The sequence below is a fragment of the Urocitellus parryii genome, chromosome 3, assembly GCF_045843805.1.
Source record: "Urocitellus parryii isolate mUroPar1 chromosome 3, mUroPar1.hap1, whole genome shotgun sequence".
In the NCBI taxonomy this organism is placed as follows: Eukaryota; Metazoa; Chordata; class Mammalia; order Rodentia; family Sciuridae; genus Urocitellus; species Urocitellus parryii.
Window position 1 is genome coordinate 189,404,931 of NC_135533.1, and position 17,957 is coordinate 189,422,887.

Below are 17,957 nucleotides of genomic sequence, written 5' to 3' on the forward strand. Positions count from 1 at the left end.
TGAGTGACATTTCTAACAATCTCCTAGGGGTGCTTTTGCTGCTGGTCCATGAACTACACTTTGAGTAGAGCCTCACTACAGACCAGGTTCTATGCTAGTTCTTGTGTGTTTTCTTGAAGTCCCTTTAATGTGAGTTTTTAAATTGTGGTATACACAATATAAAGTTTCCCATCTTAACTGTGCTTTGAGTGTAGTTCAGTGTGTTCACACTGTTACACAACCCACCTGTAGAACTCTCCTCATCTTGCAGAACTAAAACTGGATATTCATTAAACAACAGTTCCTCCTGCCACTCTCCCTCCAGCACTGGGCAACTGCCCTGAAACTTTGTCCTTGTGATTTGACCATTCTAGTACTCAAACAAGCAGTCCTGTAAGTAGAATCCTTAAATTAAATTCCTTGCTCTTCTGTGCCTGGCTTATCTCACTTAGCATAATGTATTCACGGCTCATATATATTTAGCATGTGTCACAATTTCCTTTTTAAGATTGAATAATGTGCCATTTATACACCCTATATGCCACATTTTGTCTGTCCATTTATCAGTTGATGGACACTTACTTGGATTGCTTCTACCTTTTGGCTGTTGTGAATAATTCTGCCATGAACATGGTATCAAATATCTGAGTATCTGCTTTCAGTTCTCTTGAGTCTATTCCCAGAAGTAGGAGGACTGGGTAATGTGGTGATTCTATTTTTAATTCTTTTTTTTTAATGTACTGGGGATTGAACCCAGGGGTGCTTAAGAATTGAGCCACATCCCCAACCCTCCCCCCCCGCTTTTTTTTTTGTATTTTATTTAGAGACAGGGTCTCTCTGAATTGCTTAGGACCTTGTTAAGTTGCTGAGGCTGACTTTGAGCTTGGTATCCTCCTGCCTCAGCCTCCTGATCAGCTGGGATTACAGGAATGTGCCACTGCGTCCAGCCCTATTTTTAATCTTTTGAGGATTTATCATGCGGTTGCCTACGGCAGCACTGCACAGTTTTATCAGCAGTGAAGTGCATGAGGATTCTGATTTTTCCACATCCTCATCCAAACTTGTTTTTTTTTTTTCTATTTTTGATAGTAGCCAGTCTAATGAGTAGGAGGTGATGTATTTATTAATTGCAAATGATCACATGGCTTGTCCAATTTTGCCTCTTACTTTTTTTGCTAAATGTATCTTTCTATGGGAAGCACTTTCCTCTGCAGTTTATGAATTTTGGTAGATAGAAGGCCTTCTTTTTTGTCTCCCTGCTTTTCTGTCAGTGAAGTTGTTCATTGATCTTTTTTTCTCTGTGGTTTCTTCTTTTGATTCCAAGCTTAGAAAGCTTCCCTATCTGGAGATCAAATAAACATTCCCCAAGCGAACCTATTTTAAATATTTCATTTTTTTTTACATTTGCATCAGAGACTCTGGCATTTGATTGTACTTTAAAAGCCCTTTAACTTTAAAGAATTACACAAAATGTTAACAGTGGTTCTGCCTTGGTGGTAAGGTTATTCATATTTATTTTTTCTTCTTTCATGCATTGCTCATAGGAGTGAAAGAGTAGATGTTACTTAAACCAAAATTGACCACCCTCTTGCCCAGGGAACCATCCCTCAGATCAACTCTGGGAGAGACAAAGGCAGGGAATGTGTGAGCCCTTACTGATTCAGCTCTCTGGTCCTTTATTTCCTGTTAAGTAAAAGGAGAGTCCTTTCTGGCCTCAAAAGATTCTGCACCCCCGAAAGTGCATGGGCCACCAAATTCTTTCTTGTGTTTTGTACTGGGGATTGAATTAGGGGTGCTCTATCACTGAGTTACATCCACAGCCCTTTTTATTATTATTATTATTTTTAGTTGAGAGTCTCCCTAAGCTGCCTAGTGCTTTGCTAAGTTGCCGAGGTTGGTCTCAACTTGCAATCTTCCTGTCTCAGCCTCCAGAGTCCCGGGGATCTCCATGCCCCGCCAGGCCACTGAAATTCTATTTTGTCTGGATTAAGTGGCCATTCTTTGGCTAATGAGTGGATTCTCAGCCTGATTGAAATATACCCCCCCCTTTTCTTTAACATTTTTTAAGTTGTTGATGGACACTATACCTTTATTTAGTATTTTTTTATATGATGCTGGGGATGCAACCCAGTGCTTCATGCATGCTAGGCAAGCACTCTACTACTGAGCCACAACCCCAGCCCCTGAAATATACCTTTTTAGGAGTGGGAGGGAAGAATAAGGACAGAGTGAATGGCCAAGGGGTCAGCTAGGGCTTTGTCAAGCTGGAGATTAGGGCCTGGTGTCCTTGTAGTTGGGACCCAGGGTGGAAGAGGGAAGCAATGGAGACCCACTTTGGGGTGTGAATCTCTTCTTCCGTGAACCACCTGTGTGGTCTCCTTGCTTCCTTTTCTTCAGGGCAGGGGGGGTAATAACAGTACCTGCCTCAGCAGGGGTGAGGTGTGAAACAGAGAATGTGGATAGATGGGTAAAGTGGAGGGGTACTCATCACTATGCTAACAGAACAGCTGGGTGAAGTGTTTGGAATAGTGCATGATCCCTAGTGGATGCCTGGTCAGTGCTGGGTCTGCCCACCCTGTCCCTTTCTCACTCTTACCAGCTCCTTGCCCTTTCCTTCACCTCCCTCTCCCTCCTCTTGCAATCCCACCTGCTCTTCCCCTCTCTGTTTCCTTCCTCCTGCCTGTCCTTCCCTGTCCCCCTCTGCTTCTGACTCCTCCTCCCTCTCCTAGGGTCCTTAACCTTCCTTCTGATGGTTCCTCCTTCTATTCGTTCCTTTCTGTCCCTCCTCCCTTCCCCTCCACCCTGGAGGAGTTGGCTCTAGGTGAAAGTAACTGCTGTTGTTTGTCGCAGCAGAAGATAAGCCCTAGCCTTCTCCTGCTGCGACCTTTGCTCTGGCCTCCCCAAGTGAGGCCCACCTTCAGAGTTCAGCCCTAGCTGCGCTCTCTCCCAGCTTCCTCTGAATGGCCTGACAAGTGTCACCATGTCACCCGCTTATTGGCCACATTGGTCACTGTGCTGGAATATCATCAATCTCCATTTATCAGTCTCCAAGCTCCCTGAGGGCGGAGACTTGTCTGCTTTTCTTCCCTTGAATTCCTGCCCCTTCAGGGTATCCAGACTGCATCAATAAATGACTCTACATCAGGGCAAATATGAATTAGGAAGTGTGGACTTTGGAAACAGAGTCCAGAGTCTGTAGGGAGACAGCATGACTTTGGGTAACTTATTATTGCTCTCTGAGCCTCAGTTTCTTCATCTGTAAAATAGGCAAGATGTTCATTTCCCTTGTGGATTGTGATAAAGAAGAACTATTTTTTTTTTTAAATTTGCAACACTAGGGATTGAACCCAGGGATCCTCTGCCACTGAGCTATATCTACAGCCATTTTTTTTTTTTTTTTAATTATGGAGACAGGGTCTCACTAAATTTTTCCAAGCTGGCCTTGATCTTGTGATCCTTCTGCCTCAGACTTCTGAATTGCTGGGATGACAGGCATGCACTATCATGCCCAGCTGACATAAGATCTTATATCAAATACACACTTTTGCAAGATGCTTTTAAGCTTCATTTGCATAGCATTATAGAAGTTATGAATTAGGGTATACGTTGGGGTTTGAGGTAACTCATGCTGTCATACGTAATGTGGTTTCATGGCTCTGTGTAAAGACCCAGGACTGGCCATCAGCAGACTTGATTCTCTTTTTTTAAATATTTTTATTAGTTATTAATGGACCTTTGTCTGTATACGGTGTTGAGAATTGAACCCTGTGCCTCACACATACTAGGCAAGTGTTCTACCACTGAGCCACAACCCCAGCCCCAGACTTGAGTCTCTTGTAGTTCTGCTACTCCCTGGCTACCAATCTTTGCTCCAGAGGCCTTCCTACAAGGCTTTTCCACCCTTTCCCCAGGTAAGGCCCATCTGGGGGCAACACCTGCTTATGTGATATGAGGCAAGATCAGGGTAAGTGGGTTCAGTTGGAATAAACTTCCATAACGTTATTTGCTTAATATATACTTTCTTGCAAGTTTACTTTAAAAGAATACTTTAGGGCACTGTAGTAAATACTGCAAGTAGAAGGTAACAGCAAGCAAAAAACCCTGGTAGCATGAAAACAAACGTGTTACTAGTATCGTGCCAGATAGTACCACCTGCCAAGGCTCAGTTCCAGACCTCTTCAGGCTTTGTGAAGAAAGGAGGTTGGGAAGAGGTGGGTTCATGCCAGAGAGGTGGTAGCACATCTCTAGCACTCAGATTGAGACAGGCTGTGCACTCCCAGGAGGACCGTGAGCCTTGATACAGGCAAGTGAGTGAGTGTCATCTGGGTAGCATTCAGCCTGTGGGGCTATGATTCCCATTTCTCACTTTGGAAAACACTGGATTCAATCAAAGACCTGGAGGGGGACCGTCCCCGCTCTCCCTGTCATTTGGTGCTTTGAATGAGCTGGGCCAGGTGTATAATTGGCTGCTCACACCCATGACCCAGGGATGGATCCATCATGCCTGACTGCAGAACCCCAGCCATGGCTATTTGCAGAGAGAGAGAGAGAGAGAGAGAGAGAGAGAGAGAGAGAGAGAGAGAGAGAGAGAAAGAGAAGAAGAAGGAGGAGGAGGAGGGGGGGGAAGGAGGGGGGGAGGGGGAACGCCTGAAACTCTATTTATTGGGGGGAAAATACTCAAGAAAGTTCCACCCAAATGAGGCCAGAGATTGGGCTTCAGGGGGTGTAGTCCAGTCCCATTGGGTGACACCCACTCCCAGAGCTCTAATTCCTTGCTGAGCTTGCTTTTGCACCATGGAAGCCAGTTCCACATCTCCATCAGTCAAGGCTCAGGGTACGTGCTCAGCTCCTGCTCATGGCGGGCCCCCCCACACAATTCACTCACAAGCCACCTTTGTGGACTGAGCTTTGATTTTTTTTTTTTTTTTTAAATGTGGTCCTGGCCGTTGAACCCAGAGCCTTACATACTGTAGGCAAGTTCTGTACCACTGAGCTCCAGCCCCAGTAAAATACTTTTAGAAGAGTGTATATTACATAGAAATAGACTCAGTTTCCTCCCAAACACTCCCATGGCTCTATCTGACCCATAAGGAAAGTGACACCTTTCCTTCCCATCGGTCAGAAGAGGTAACCCGCGCAGCGCACCAGGTTCCCACAGTCCCACGTGTTCTCTTTGACCTTATGGAAGTTCCTTGACGCCAGGGAACACTATGCACTGAGCTGTTGTCTCCCTGAATAGTAAGCAGCAGTTTCCAAGATTAGCATGGAGGCTACAGGGCTGGTGGAGAGATTCCTGGCTCCTTTCTGCAAAGTGTCAGGAGGAGAATTGAATTAACAGGTATTTATCTAATGAGCCATCCTGCCGGCATAGAATAAGGTACCGCTGCCTAGCCTTGACATTTACAGCCATCCTTTTGAGAAGGAGGAGGGCATCGGAGTTCTAAATCATTGTGCAGGACAGCACCTCTCAGCCCTGGCTGTACGTTGAGTCACCAGGGAGCTTGAGAAACCACATCCTGGAGGTGCCAGTTTCACTGCTCTGGGGTGTGGCCTGGGACCCAGGATTTTTAAGTCTCCTGGGTAATTCTAGTGGGTAGCCAAAGTCGAGGCCCTGTGGTTTAGTTCATGTATGCTGTCTCAGGAAAGGGAAAATAATTATAATCTGTGTTAGAATTACTAGAATTTTTGTGTTTCTTAAAGCACAGAGATCAAAATGCTGGGATGCCAGGGGGTGGTGGCACATACCTGGAATTTCCATGGCTTGGAAGGCTGAGGCAGGCGGGTCTCAAGTTCAAGGACAGCCTGGGCAACTTACTAGACTCTGTGTCAAACAAAAAATACAAAGAGCTGAAGATGTGGCCCAGTTGCACAGTGCCCCCTGGATCCAACAATCCCCAGACCCCCATGTCCAACCCCCCACATTCTCTCTCTCTCTCTCTCTCTCTCTCTCTCTCTCTCTCTCTCCTAAGATGAATGAGGGCTGAGTTAGAATAATAGACTTATGGGGGGTAGTAAGGATAAACGTCTCCAGTATATTCTTCCACATCAGCTAAGCTTGCCAACCCCCCCATTATTATCACTCCTAATTCCAGAATAATTGTTAGAAAAAATAATAAATGCCCTAACACTTAAATTTGCCAGTTGCTCTTTACAACCTTCTTCCATTTACTCTTCACACTGGGAAGGCTGCCCAAGAAACAATCCCTTTCTTAAGCTACAGGTGGAAGTTGATCGGTTCAGGTGGAAGTTGATCGGTTCAGGTGGAAGTTGATCGGTTCAGCTGGAAGTTGATCGGTTCAGCTGGAATCAGGCGCCCATCCACCCGGTCATAGGATTCTACCAGCTGTGGGGCACAGGTGCCTGCCTGCCTGGCCCCCTCTGCCTGCAGCCACAGCTGTCTTAAGAACTGGTGTTGACTAGATAGGTTCCTTCACTTCCCTATGTCCTGTGCAGAGGCTGTCCATCATTAGAGCTGAAGAGAGATGCAGAAAGAAAGGAGCTTGGGTGCTGAAGGCTGCCTGGATGCCTGGGGAGGGGTGGGGGGGTGAGAGGCGAGGTGGAGGGGTCATACTACTTGGGAATCAGGGCCCTGCATTCTTACTTTGATCCTTTTCTGGAATCCACTCAGGTTCTTGTCATGCCATTATGGTTCTACCTTGGGCCTGTTGCAGTTCGTGAGAACACAGTTTATTTCACAGTGGCCACATTTTAATCTCTTTGATGAGTTTGAAATATAGCCTTGTTTTCCTTGGAGGCTCCTCCACAAACCCTGCAGTGTCAAGTTCATACTTATAGGTGTATTTCTCTTCCGCTTGTGACACTGATCCAAGATAGTTTGGTTCTTACTGGTTTCAAGGGGTGGTACTTTTTGACCTTGTACCAGATTCTGGGGCTCTCCTGATGATCCCCATGGTGATCTTTCCAGGTGAGAATAGCTAAGTTCCAAGTGGCTTGTGGCCAATACACATCCGGTCTTGCACAAACAAGCTCAGGGCTTGAGTCAGAATCAAAACACAGGTCTTCTGAATTTTGATTGAGTGCTTTGTGTCTTCTGTCCAATGAATTTATTTTATTTCTCCACCGTTTCTTTTGTAGGGGTTCAGCTGTTGCAAAAATAATTGGTAATAATGTCAAGAAACTACAGAAGTTTGCCTCCACAGTCAAGATGTGGGTCTTTGAAGAAACGGTGAATGGGAGAAAACTGACAGACATCATAAATAATGACCATGAAAATGTCAAATATCTCCCTGGACACAAGCTGCCAGAAAATGTGGTAAGACCTTGGGGTGAAAAGTACATTTGGTTGATTCTGCAGGTTCTGTCTGACTGAGTAGCACTCCGGACCTAGACGTGGGAAAGCTACTTTCCATTTTCCCGTTGTGTTCTACTACCAGTGACTTGGTTAATATTGGTTTTCTTGACTCTGAAAATGGGTTTTGTATTAGTTTTCTCTGGCTGCCATAACAAAGTGCCACAGACTAAAATTAATGAATTAACTAATTAATTTTAAATTTTGGGGTACACTCAGCTACTGAGAGACATCCCCAGCCCTATTTTGTATTTTGTTTAGAGACAGGGTCTCACTGAGTTGCTTAGTGATTCACTGTTGCTGAGGCTGGATTCAAACTCGGGATCCTCTGGTCTTAACCTCCTGAGCCTCTGGGATTACAGGTGTGCACCACCACAACCTGCTAATTTCTATTTTTTTTTATTTTGGTACTAGGGATTGAACCCAGGTGCATTTAACTATTGAGCCACATCCCCAGCCCTTTTAAAATATTTTATTTAGAGACAGGTTCTCACTAAATTGCTTAGGGCCTCATAATTTGCTGAGACTGGCTTTAAACTTGTAATCCTCTTGCCTCAGCCTCCTGAGCCACTGGGATTACAGGCAGGCACCACCACACCTGGCTGAAATTTATTTTCTTACAATACCTGCATTTTGAAAATTGAGATCACAGTGTGGGCAGGGTTGGTTTTTTCCTAGGTGTCTCCTTGTAGATGGCTGTCTTCTGACTCTCCATGTCATGACTGCCTCTTCCTATGAGGACAGCAGTCCTATTAGACTATGGCTTAGTCCATTACCTCCTTAAGGACACTGTTTCCAGGCACATTCTGAGGTACCAGGTGGGGGTTGGGACGTCAACATATGAGTTTGCAGGGTTCCATAGTATAGTCCATAATAAACTTCTTCCTTGGTGTTCAAAGTACGGTCACATCAGAGCTGGAGTCACAGCCTTGCCTGTGGCTGTTGGTGTCTCCTATAGCTCTTGATGACCCTCCCTAAGTGCATGTGATTTTGCTCAGCTTGCCGGGGCATCTAATTAAAACCAGGGTCGAGGCCCAAATTACAGATGAAGATAGAAGCAAATGAGAAAGTGTAAGGTTGGTAGTTTAAAATTCAAGCTTATTAGGTCTGGAAGAGAAAAGTACAGGTTATTTCCTGTCCTCGTTCCGTTGGTTTGCAGAGGAAGCAAAAAATGAACATGGGGAGTGGAAAGGAGGGTGCCCACCCTGCTGCCTGCTGGAGGGAGTTTATGAACTTCTGTGGTCAGATTCACCCCTCAGCAGCTTCCTGAAAACCGGACAGCTGTGGCTGCCTGATTCCTATGACTTACCTGAGAGGCCATCTCCTAGGTTAACGAAGTCCGCTTTGCTGTGTCTTCACAGTCCTTCATGAACATGTCCAGTGCATGCAGAGCAGGGTTGGTTGTGGGCCCAGAAAGGGGAAAAGGATGACATTGCTCTCCTCAAGGAATTGAGCAGGGAGACCAATTTGTAAACTAATAAATGTCGGGGAGTTGGAGGTGCCCAGGCCTAGCTTACTGAAGATTTTTATTTGGCTTTTAACTATATAGTGTTGGTTGGTGTCAAGCGCTGTGCTGAGCATAGACTGTCTTGTTCATCTTCTTAAGGGCCCTCTTTGGTGGGTGCTGTTACTTTATTCCTGTTGTGCTGATGATTACGGTTGTGGAGGCGAAGAAACCAAGACTTGGGCAGATGAACTTGCCCAAGGTTGTGAGCCAGGGCCACTTTGGATCTGCTTCCCAGAGGACTCACTGCTGAGCCTGCTGATCTTCTAGGCAATGACAACTCTCTCCTCTGTCACTGAACTAGGGTGAACCAGCATTTCCTTGCAAGTACAGGGAGGAAGGATCCCCCCAGGACTGTGAACATGCCTAGTTGCAGAATCCCAGGGTCACAGGGAATGCACAGTCCTTTACTCCCCAAAAGGCTTGTTTTTAACCTTTTTGTTCTTGCAAATTGAAGGATGAATGAGACGTGCGTTTCCATCAACACAGGGTTGCTATTTATGATGTCTGCCAGTTAATGAGCTGGCTTGAGATTGTGAGTCTTTTTAGTTTGGAGCCCCAGGATGCTGCCCACCTCACCCTTCCCCAGGCCCACTTTCATAATGTGACCCTGTCCCCCATAGGAATCTTCTCTAACAGTGACTTCACCATGGCATTGCCTGCTCCCTGGAAGCTGGGCCGGTCTGAGTGTGTGATTTCCCTTTAGACCTGAATGGAGAGCATACTTCCTGTAGTGACAGCAAGACACAAATTGTTGATCTATTTTATAGCTCTCCATCCACAGCCTGTGTTTAGAGCTCATCCAAGTATGGGGCTCTTCTGCCATCATGCTCCAGCTTCAGCGGCTTCAGTGTGACACCAGGATTTATGATTACAGTGTCCTTTATGAAATATAGTAGTCATTGCCTCTCATCTTTGTCTTCTAAGCTTTGCCAGCTTTTTTTTTTTTTAACTGCTCTGCTGAGATGCAATCCACAGGCCATACAATTCAGTGGTTTCTAGTATATTCACATTGTTGAGCAACCATTGACATAGTCAATTTTTTAAACATTTTCATCACACTGAAAAGAGACCTGTACCTTTTAGTAGTCACCGCCAATGGACTCCTATGGCTCCCCAGCCCTGAGTAACTGCTAAACTACTTTCTATCACTAGAGATTTTTTTTTCGGGGGGCAATGCTGGGAATTGAACCCAGGCCTCACATATGCTAAGCCAGCGCTCTACCACTGAGCTACATCCCCAGCCTCATTTGCTTAGTTCTTCACATTTCCTATCAATGACATCATGCAATAGGTGGCCTTCTGTGACTGGCTTCTTTCACTTAGCCTGTTTTCAAGGTTCACCTGTTCTGTGGCATGTTGTCAGTCAGTACTTGATTCCTTTTTTTTAGGTGTGAATACTATCCTTTGGTATGTGTCTTAGTTCCATTTTGGATTGTTATAACAGAATACTACAGACAAGATAATTTGTAAAGGAAAGAAGTTTTTTAGCTCTTGGTTCTGGGAAGTCCAAGAGCAGCATCTGGTGAGGGTCTTCATGTTATGCCTTCATAACATGTCAGAAGGCAAAAGGACCAGTGAGTATGTGCAAGAGTCAAAACACGCGGGCAGACTCACTGTACAGCCACCCTCTTTTGCAGGAACTAACCCACTCCCATGGTAACAATATTAATCTGTTTATGAGGGCTCTGTCCCCGCGGCCCCGGTACCTCTCACTAGGCCCCACTCCCAACACCAGTACATTGGGAGTCTAGCTTCCAACACATGCATTCTGGAGTACAAGCACTCAAACCATGACAGTACCATATTTTGTTTATCTATTCATTAGTTGACAGACCTTTGGGTAGTTTCCAGTTATTGGCTATTATGAATAATGCTGTTGTGAACCTTTATGTATAATATTTTGTGGAAACATATGTTTTCAGTTATTTTGAGCATATACCTAGGAGTTTTGAGGTCATATAGCTGTTTTACATTTAGCTTTTTTTTTTTTTTTTTTTAGTCTAAGATATTAAACTCAGGGCCTCTCAACCGGTGAGCCACATCCCAGCCCTATTTTTGTATTTTATTTAGATAGGGTCTCGCTGAATTGCTAAAAGTGCCTTGCCATTGCTAAGGCTGGCTTTGAACTTGCGATCCTCCTGCCTCAGTCTCCTGAGCAATTAGGATTACAGGTGTGAGCTACTGTGCCTGGCTGCCTTTAATTTTCTAAGAAACTGCCAGACGGTTTTACCAAGTAGCACCACCATATTTTATATGACCTCAGTGATATACAAGAGTTCTTGTTTCTGTACATCCTCGCCAGCATGTGTTATTATCTGGCCTTTTAATCCTAGCTATCCTGGTGGGTGTAACATGGTTTCTCATTAATAGTTTTGGTTTTCACTTACCTGACGGCTGACAGTATTGAGCATCTTTCCATGTGCTATTGACTGTTGGTGTACCTTTAGAGTAGTGTAGATTCAGATCCTTTGCCTCTGTATAAAATTGGATTGTCTTTTTTTGTTGTTTTTTTTTTTAAACCAGGAATGGAACCCAGGGGTGCCTAACCGCTTAGATATATCTCCATCCCTTTTTAGTTTTTATTTTGTGATAAGGTCTTGCTAAGTTGCTGAGGCTGGCTTTGAACTTGCAATCCTCCCGCCTCAGCCTCCTAAACTGCTAGGATTACAGGCATACACCAGCATGCCTGGCTTAAAATGCATTGGCTTCTTATTATTGAGTTGTATGTCATCTTCATATATTCTAGGTACAAAGTCCCTTTTTAGATATGATTCACAGTACTTTTTCTCTTCTGTGAGCTGTCTTGTCACTTGCTTGATGGTATCCTTTGAAGCATGAAAGTTTTTAATTTTGAAGACCAACTGACACTTTTTTTCTGTCCTGTTCACACTTTCTTGCAAAGGTTCACATTCACTGATGTTTCCTTAGCACCTAGAATAGTCCTGGCATTATTTGTCATCTGACTAAATGCCAGGCATAGTGGAAATGGTGAAGAAGTACAAACCAGCATGAAGAGTTTTGTTTTGATGTTTTAGGTGGTATCTCATGGGAAATTATTATTCTAAGACCTTTTTTTATTTTTATTTTTTAAAAATTTTTTAGTCATATGTGGACACAATATCTTTATTTTGTTTGTAGGTGGTGCTGAGGATGGAACTCAGTGCCTCACATGTGCGAGGCGTGCTCTGCCACTGAGCCACAAACCTAGCCCAAGACCCCCCTTTTTTTTTAAATGACCATTTATTTATGGGTCATGGGGTTGGCATAATATCTGTTAATTTTAACTGGAAAGCTTCTGAGAATTGGAGTATTAGTTCAGTGGAAAGGCATGGTGTTAACTGTTTTCCTCCCTGGGTTTTAACTTTTTTATTTTATTTTCACTAGAGTCGAAGTCCTTAGTAGTGTTATTCAAATTTTAGTGTTCGTCAGAATCACCTGGATAGCTTAACAGGGTTTCCTGAGCCCATTCCTAGAGTTTCTGGTCCACTGGGTGTCAGACCCATGAATTTGCAAATCCGAGTTCCAGATGGTCTAGGGGTCGTATGTTGAGAACCAGAGGTATACTTAACAAGTTGGCACTCTTGGTGTGGTACTACGGAATCCAGGTGGCTTATATCTGTTTTTCCAGAACCAGCCTCACTTACCAACAGTGGCATGTTTTTATAAAAACCATCAGATGAAGTTGCCTGTGCCCAAGGATCAATTTTCTGCATGTAGAGCTGAGGACATGAATTTTACCTGAGGTCTAGCTGAAAGTGAGGTTAGGAGAACAGAAGGAAATGACAGTATTTTGAACCTCCGCCATGCCCCAGGCACTACTCTGCTATGTTTGACTCACAATACTGTGTTTAATCTGAATACCTGTTTCCCAGAGGATGTGGGTGAGTTTGTTCTTGTGTCCAGTCAGCAAACTGGTGACAGATCCGGGCCACCTAATCCACAGCAGTCAGACTATCTTAACTGTGTCCCACTTTTGTTAGTTTTCAAAACTGTGCCTGCAGGTAGATTCATACAGACTTGAGCTCGAAATAATTTTAATGGTTCTAAGAGATCAGATAACAATGATGACAGTGTTGGTATCTCTTCTTTGGATTATCATTATTATCATTATGATCATACTGATATGAGAAGGTTCATGGATTTGGGGGGAAAATGTTCATTTGAATGATAGCAGAAATCTCATAATACTATATTTAAAAATATGTAAGGCTGTCACTTCACTTCTACATTTTCAGATATTTCTTTCTTTCTTTGGTTCGGGAGGACGACTGGGGATTGCGCTCAGGGGCACTTAACCACTGAGCCACATCTCAGCCCTTTTTTGTATTTTATTTAGAGACAGCCTCAATAAATTACTTAGCACCTCACCATTACGGAGGCTGGGGCTTTGAACTTGCGATCCTCCTGTCTCAGCCTCTGGAGCCGCTGGGATTATAGGCGTGTGCCATGGCACCCAACCATTGTCAGATATTTCCATAGGTTCAGAAAGCCCTGGACAGAAATGTACCAAAATATTGATGGTGATTATTTCTAGTTTCTGGGATTGCAAATAGTTCTTATTTTTCTATATATACTCCCCTGCGCCCCCCAAATTTGATCCAGTGTATCTGTTTATAGTTATAAATGAATGGAGAGGCTTTTAATCTCAGCTTTTTTTAAAGTCCACAAAATAGCATCAAGGGAGGGTCAGAAGGTTCATCTGCTAGGATAAGAAGCGGGTATGGCTCTGGTAGCTGCACATAACATGTTGACAATGCGTAGGAGCTTATTGAGCACACAATGCACAGTGTAACTCCTCCAGAGGATATAAAAGAAATGTCAGATTTGTCCGCAAAGACTTTGTTTTCCATTATTATTATTTTTTTAAACTAGAGATTGAACCAAGGGGCATTTTATTACACCCAGCCCTTTCTTTTTTTTTTTTTTTTTTCTTTTTTAATACCCAGGATTGAACTCAGGGTTGCTTTACCACTGAGCTACATTCCCCCAGCCCTTTTTATTTTTTATTTTGAGACAGGGTCTTACAAAGTTGCTTAGGACCTGGCTTAGTTGCTGAGGCTGCCCTTGAACTCATGATCCTCCTGCATCAGCCTCCCAAGTAGCTGGGATTATAGGTGTGTACCACTGTGCCCAGTTTGTTTTCAGTGATTTTTGTTCATACTTTTTTTGTTGTTTTTTTTTTTTAAATATCTTTCTAGTTGTAGATGAGCACACAATATCTTTCTTTATTTTTATGTGGTGCTGAGGATCAAACCCAGTGCCTCATACATGCAAGGCAAGCGCTCTACCACTGAGCCCCAGCCTCAGCCCCATAGTTGTGTTTTTATTAACTTGTATGGAGAGCACTGGACTCCTGAAAATCCGGGCGTTAAACAACCAGCTCTGATGCCTTTGTTCTGATGTATTTGTCCTGCTTGCCACTGACAGGCAAGCTCTGTGGTTCTGGGTTGTCTCTCCTAATATATTTCAGGGTTTTTAACAATGGACCTCCTTAGAAAAATTTTTGGCAGGAGGCTCACAAACTCAGTCAGCTTTTCTGAAGCAGCAGCTTGAGGATGTTCAGAGCAGGAGGCAGGAGGCAGGCCTAGTAAAAGATTTTATTCTGAAAGATGAGATTCAAACTACTTTGTTAGCTGAAGAGCGCTGGTTGTGAGGCTGTGAGGAGAACAATAGTGTTGTGTGAGTGCGCGGGCAGCCCACCCAAACGCAGCTTGTGTTGCGTTGCTTATGGCTTCTGTAGGTTCAACCCCAAGTGTCCCACCAAGGGGAACAGAAGGACATCTTCACATGCTGCTGAGCCCCAGTTGTATTGTCCTGAAGGTTCTTCCTCCTGCAGATTCATATTTGATTTATTTAAGAGGGAAATAAAAGAGGAGGAAATCCTGATCGATGGCAGCTTCCTTGAGAAAAATTTTGAATAAGGGGTATGGGAACAGGCTGACTTCTTAAAAGTTGCAGATTTATAGGAGGCAAGCACGTTTTTCTGATCAATGATATCTCTCTCTCTCTCTCTCTCTCTCTCTCTCTCTCTTTTTCTTTCTTTCTTTTTTTTTTTTTTTTGTAGTATGAGGGATTGAACCCAGAGGCACTCTACTACTGAGCCACCTCTCCAGCTCTTTTAAAATTTTTTTTATTTTGAGACAGGGTCTCACTAAGATGCTGAGGCTGACCTCGAACTTGCAATCCCCACTGCCTTAGCCTCCCAAGCTGCTGGGGTTGCAGGTGTGCACCACCATGCCCAGCCTAACAGATCCCTTTTGTTTGTTCAGGTCTTTGTAGTTTTAAAACACTGTCATTTATATAACCTATTTTGAAGTAGCTGGCAGTAGGTGGCAAAGGGAATTCCTATTCCTATTTTACATAGGTCAGTGGAGCTAAGTCATTGCCAGAGGTTACACAGCTGGTCGATTGTAGGCATGTGACTCAGAACTTCCAACCCACCTCCTTTCTCTTTGATGGGGGCTTTCCCATTTTGTCATGTTGAAAATATCCCTAATAGGAGGAAAGGGAGGATTGTGTGTGTGTTAGAGGAGGATAGGAAGTTAAAGAGACAGTAGGTCCAGAGAAGTAGGAATGTTTAATTAAAATTCAGACCATCAGGTGGTTCCATATGAGAAGCAAGAGTAGGGAGCATAAACCTCCACCTAACCAAGGGGACATGAGGAATCAGACTCATGGCAGAGGCTGTGGAGGGGTACAGACAAGGGCATGAGCTTTGCCTTTGAGGGCTTTGTGGTAGGAGCAGAAACTCCAGGTACAAGGGAACTGATAAAAGCAGATGGATTGCTGCTGTAGGGACAGGAAGAGAGGTGACCCTTTTCCTGCTCACCGTGGAGAGTCATGGCTGACACCTTTTTAACATTAGACAGGCTAACAAGAGAAAAGTGTAACAAATTTATTCTGTATCATTTATATGACACAGACCTTTCAGATTGAAGACCAGAAGTGCCATGGTAAACTATGCATTTTCAATCTTAAGTTCAGTAAAGCATGGACAGTCACGTCCATATGATAGGAGCTGGGTACCAGGGTGCACACGTGTAATCCTAGCTACTCAGGAGGCTGAGGCAGGAGGATCACAAATTTAAGGCCAGCTTGGTCAACTTAGCAAAACCCTGCCTCAAAATAAAAGTGGTTGAGTGCCCCTGGGTTTGTTCTCCAGTCCTGGGTGGTGGGGAAGATTGGGCCAAAAAAGGGGGGTGCAGTCTAATAATGGGAGAGCATGAGATCCAGCCAGACCTACTGTCATAAGGTAAGTCAAAGAATTTCTTCCTGTCCAGCAAGGAGCGGGGAGCTAGAGTAGTATTTTTAAGGTCTTATGAATGACTTTGGGGAAAAGTCATGGTTTCTTTGACTGGCTTTGGGGAAGAGGTGGTTGTTGTTCTGTTTTGTTTTTAAGAGAGAGGGTCTCACCATATTGCCCAGGCTGACTCTGAACTCCTGGGCTCCAGAGATCCTCCTCTAGCCTCAGTCTCCTGGGGTACCTGTCCACTCTAGGTAATCTGGGTGAAAAGAAATTCTAGTTTTCTTGGCTTTCCTGGGGATGGGTGGTGAGATGAAGGGTGAGATACAAGAGGAAAGGAAAAGATCAGGGAAAAACTTTGCTTTTGAGGCTGCTTCTAAGACCTTCACTTGGTGGGGATCATTTTCTGAACCCCAGCATTGGTAATCAATCCTGGTCACTTGTGGCTGCCCAGCCTAAATTACCAGTCTGGACAACGTCTTTGAAGAAGAAAGGCCTTCCCTGCCTTGAGCAAGCCAGGAAAGCTTAAAGTGCTAAGCCTTGGGCTGTGGGCAGTTGATCCTTTATGTTGCTGTTCAAACCAGCTTAAGCTAAGACAGAATGTTTCACATTTAATGTTTCATATTAAAATGTAAGCAGCAGCTAGGCAAGTCCCTGTAATCCCAGTGACTCGGGAGGCTGAGGCACGAGGATCACAAGTTCAAAGCCAGCCTGGGAAACTTTGCAAGACCTTGTCTCAAAAAATAAAAAGAGGGCTGCGGGTGTATCTTGGTGGTACAGCATCCATAAGTACAATCCCTAATACCAAAAAAAAAATAAAATAAAATAAAATAAAATATGACGAGCAGCTTTTAAAAGGAAATTTAGGGGCACTTTTCCTAGAAAGAAAGGCAATGTCTCAGTCCTCCATATCTGCTAAAGGAATGGGGAAGGAAATCTTCCTGGGTAGGCAGAGGAGTAACTGTTCCTCCTCATGGCTGCAGGTCGCCGTCTCCAATCTCAGCGAGGCCGTGCAGGATGCAGACCTGCTGGTGTTTGTCATCCCCCACCAGTTCATTCACAAGATCTGCGATGAGATCACTGGCAGAGTACCCAAGAAAGCACTGGGGATCACCCTCATCAAGGTAACTGGTGAGCACACCGGGCAGGAAACTCGCAGCTGGACATTGGTTCCCGGGAGGTCCCTTTCCCTCTTTGATGTGCTTGAGATGTGGAGCTGGAGGAAGGGTGGTGGCAGTTTTTAGTGTTTTTGTTTGCATTTTAAAAGATGCCTAGGGCTGGGGATGTGGTTCAACCGGTAGTGCGCTCGCCTGGCATGCATGCGGCCCGGGTTCGATCCTCAGCACCACATACAAACAAAGGTGTTGTGTCTGCCGAGAACTAAAAAAATAAATATTAAAAATACATGTTAAAAGATGCCTAAAAAGGTGATTTTAAAAAATAAAGCAAACGTCCGAAGCCTAGTTTAGGCCAACTTCAAGTGCAAGGCTGCTTTTCTATGGTAGCAGGTGAGCAGCGGAGTGACATGAGGATGGCTGCCCTGATAAGCCCTGCTGTCAACCTGTAGCCCACTCTGGGGCTCAGCCTGCATCTTGGAGTCACCACTTTGCATTAGCTGAGAAATTGAATTGAATGGGAAATACCATTCCTGGGTATATGTCCTAAAGAAGGTGGTTTTTTTTTTTTTTTTTTTTTTAACCAGAAGTTCTCAAACCACCCTCAGAGCTTCATTATTTAATGGTGGAAAGAAAACCTTGTATTTTTATTCACTTTAACCTCTAACTGAAATGGACATTTAGAAACACAGCCAGTGTTTCAATAACAATATGTTCGCAGGACCTATGATCCTGTTGTCCGTTGAAGGGACTTTCATATCACATCACTTTACAATAGTTTCAAATCTCTCTAGATGCCATTTA

General features: G+C 44.2%; 1 protein-coding gene across 4 annotated transcripts in view; it reads left to right on the plus strand.

The window, feature by feature from the left end:
* Gpd1l (glycerol-3-phosphate dehydrogenase 1 like) overlaps positions 1-17,957 on the plus strand; it is an 85,551-nt gene that overhangs the window by 11,082 nt on the left and 56,512 nt on the right. For 3 of the 4 annotated variants that reach the window (XM_077796252.1, XM_077796250.1, XM_077796249.1), the window contains exons 2-3: positions 7,075-7,252; positions 17,022-17,162. In XM_077796252.1, the coding sequence (XP_077652378.1) occupies positions 7,075-7,252; positions 17,022-17,162 (319 nt within the window). Of the gene's footprint in view, positions 1-5,231; positions 5,318-7,074; positions 7,253-17,021; positions 17,163-17,957 lie in introns of those variants that run through there. The other variant, XM_077796251.1, reaches the window with a different exon arrangement.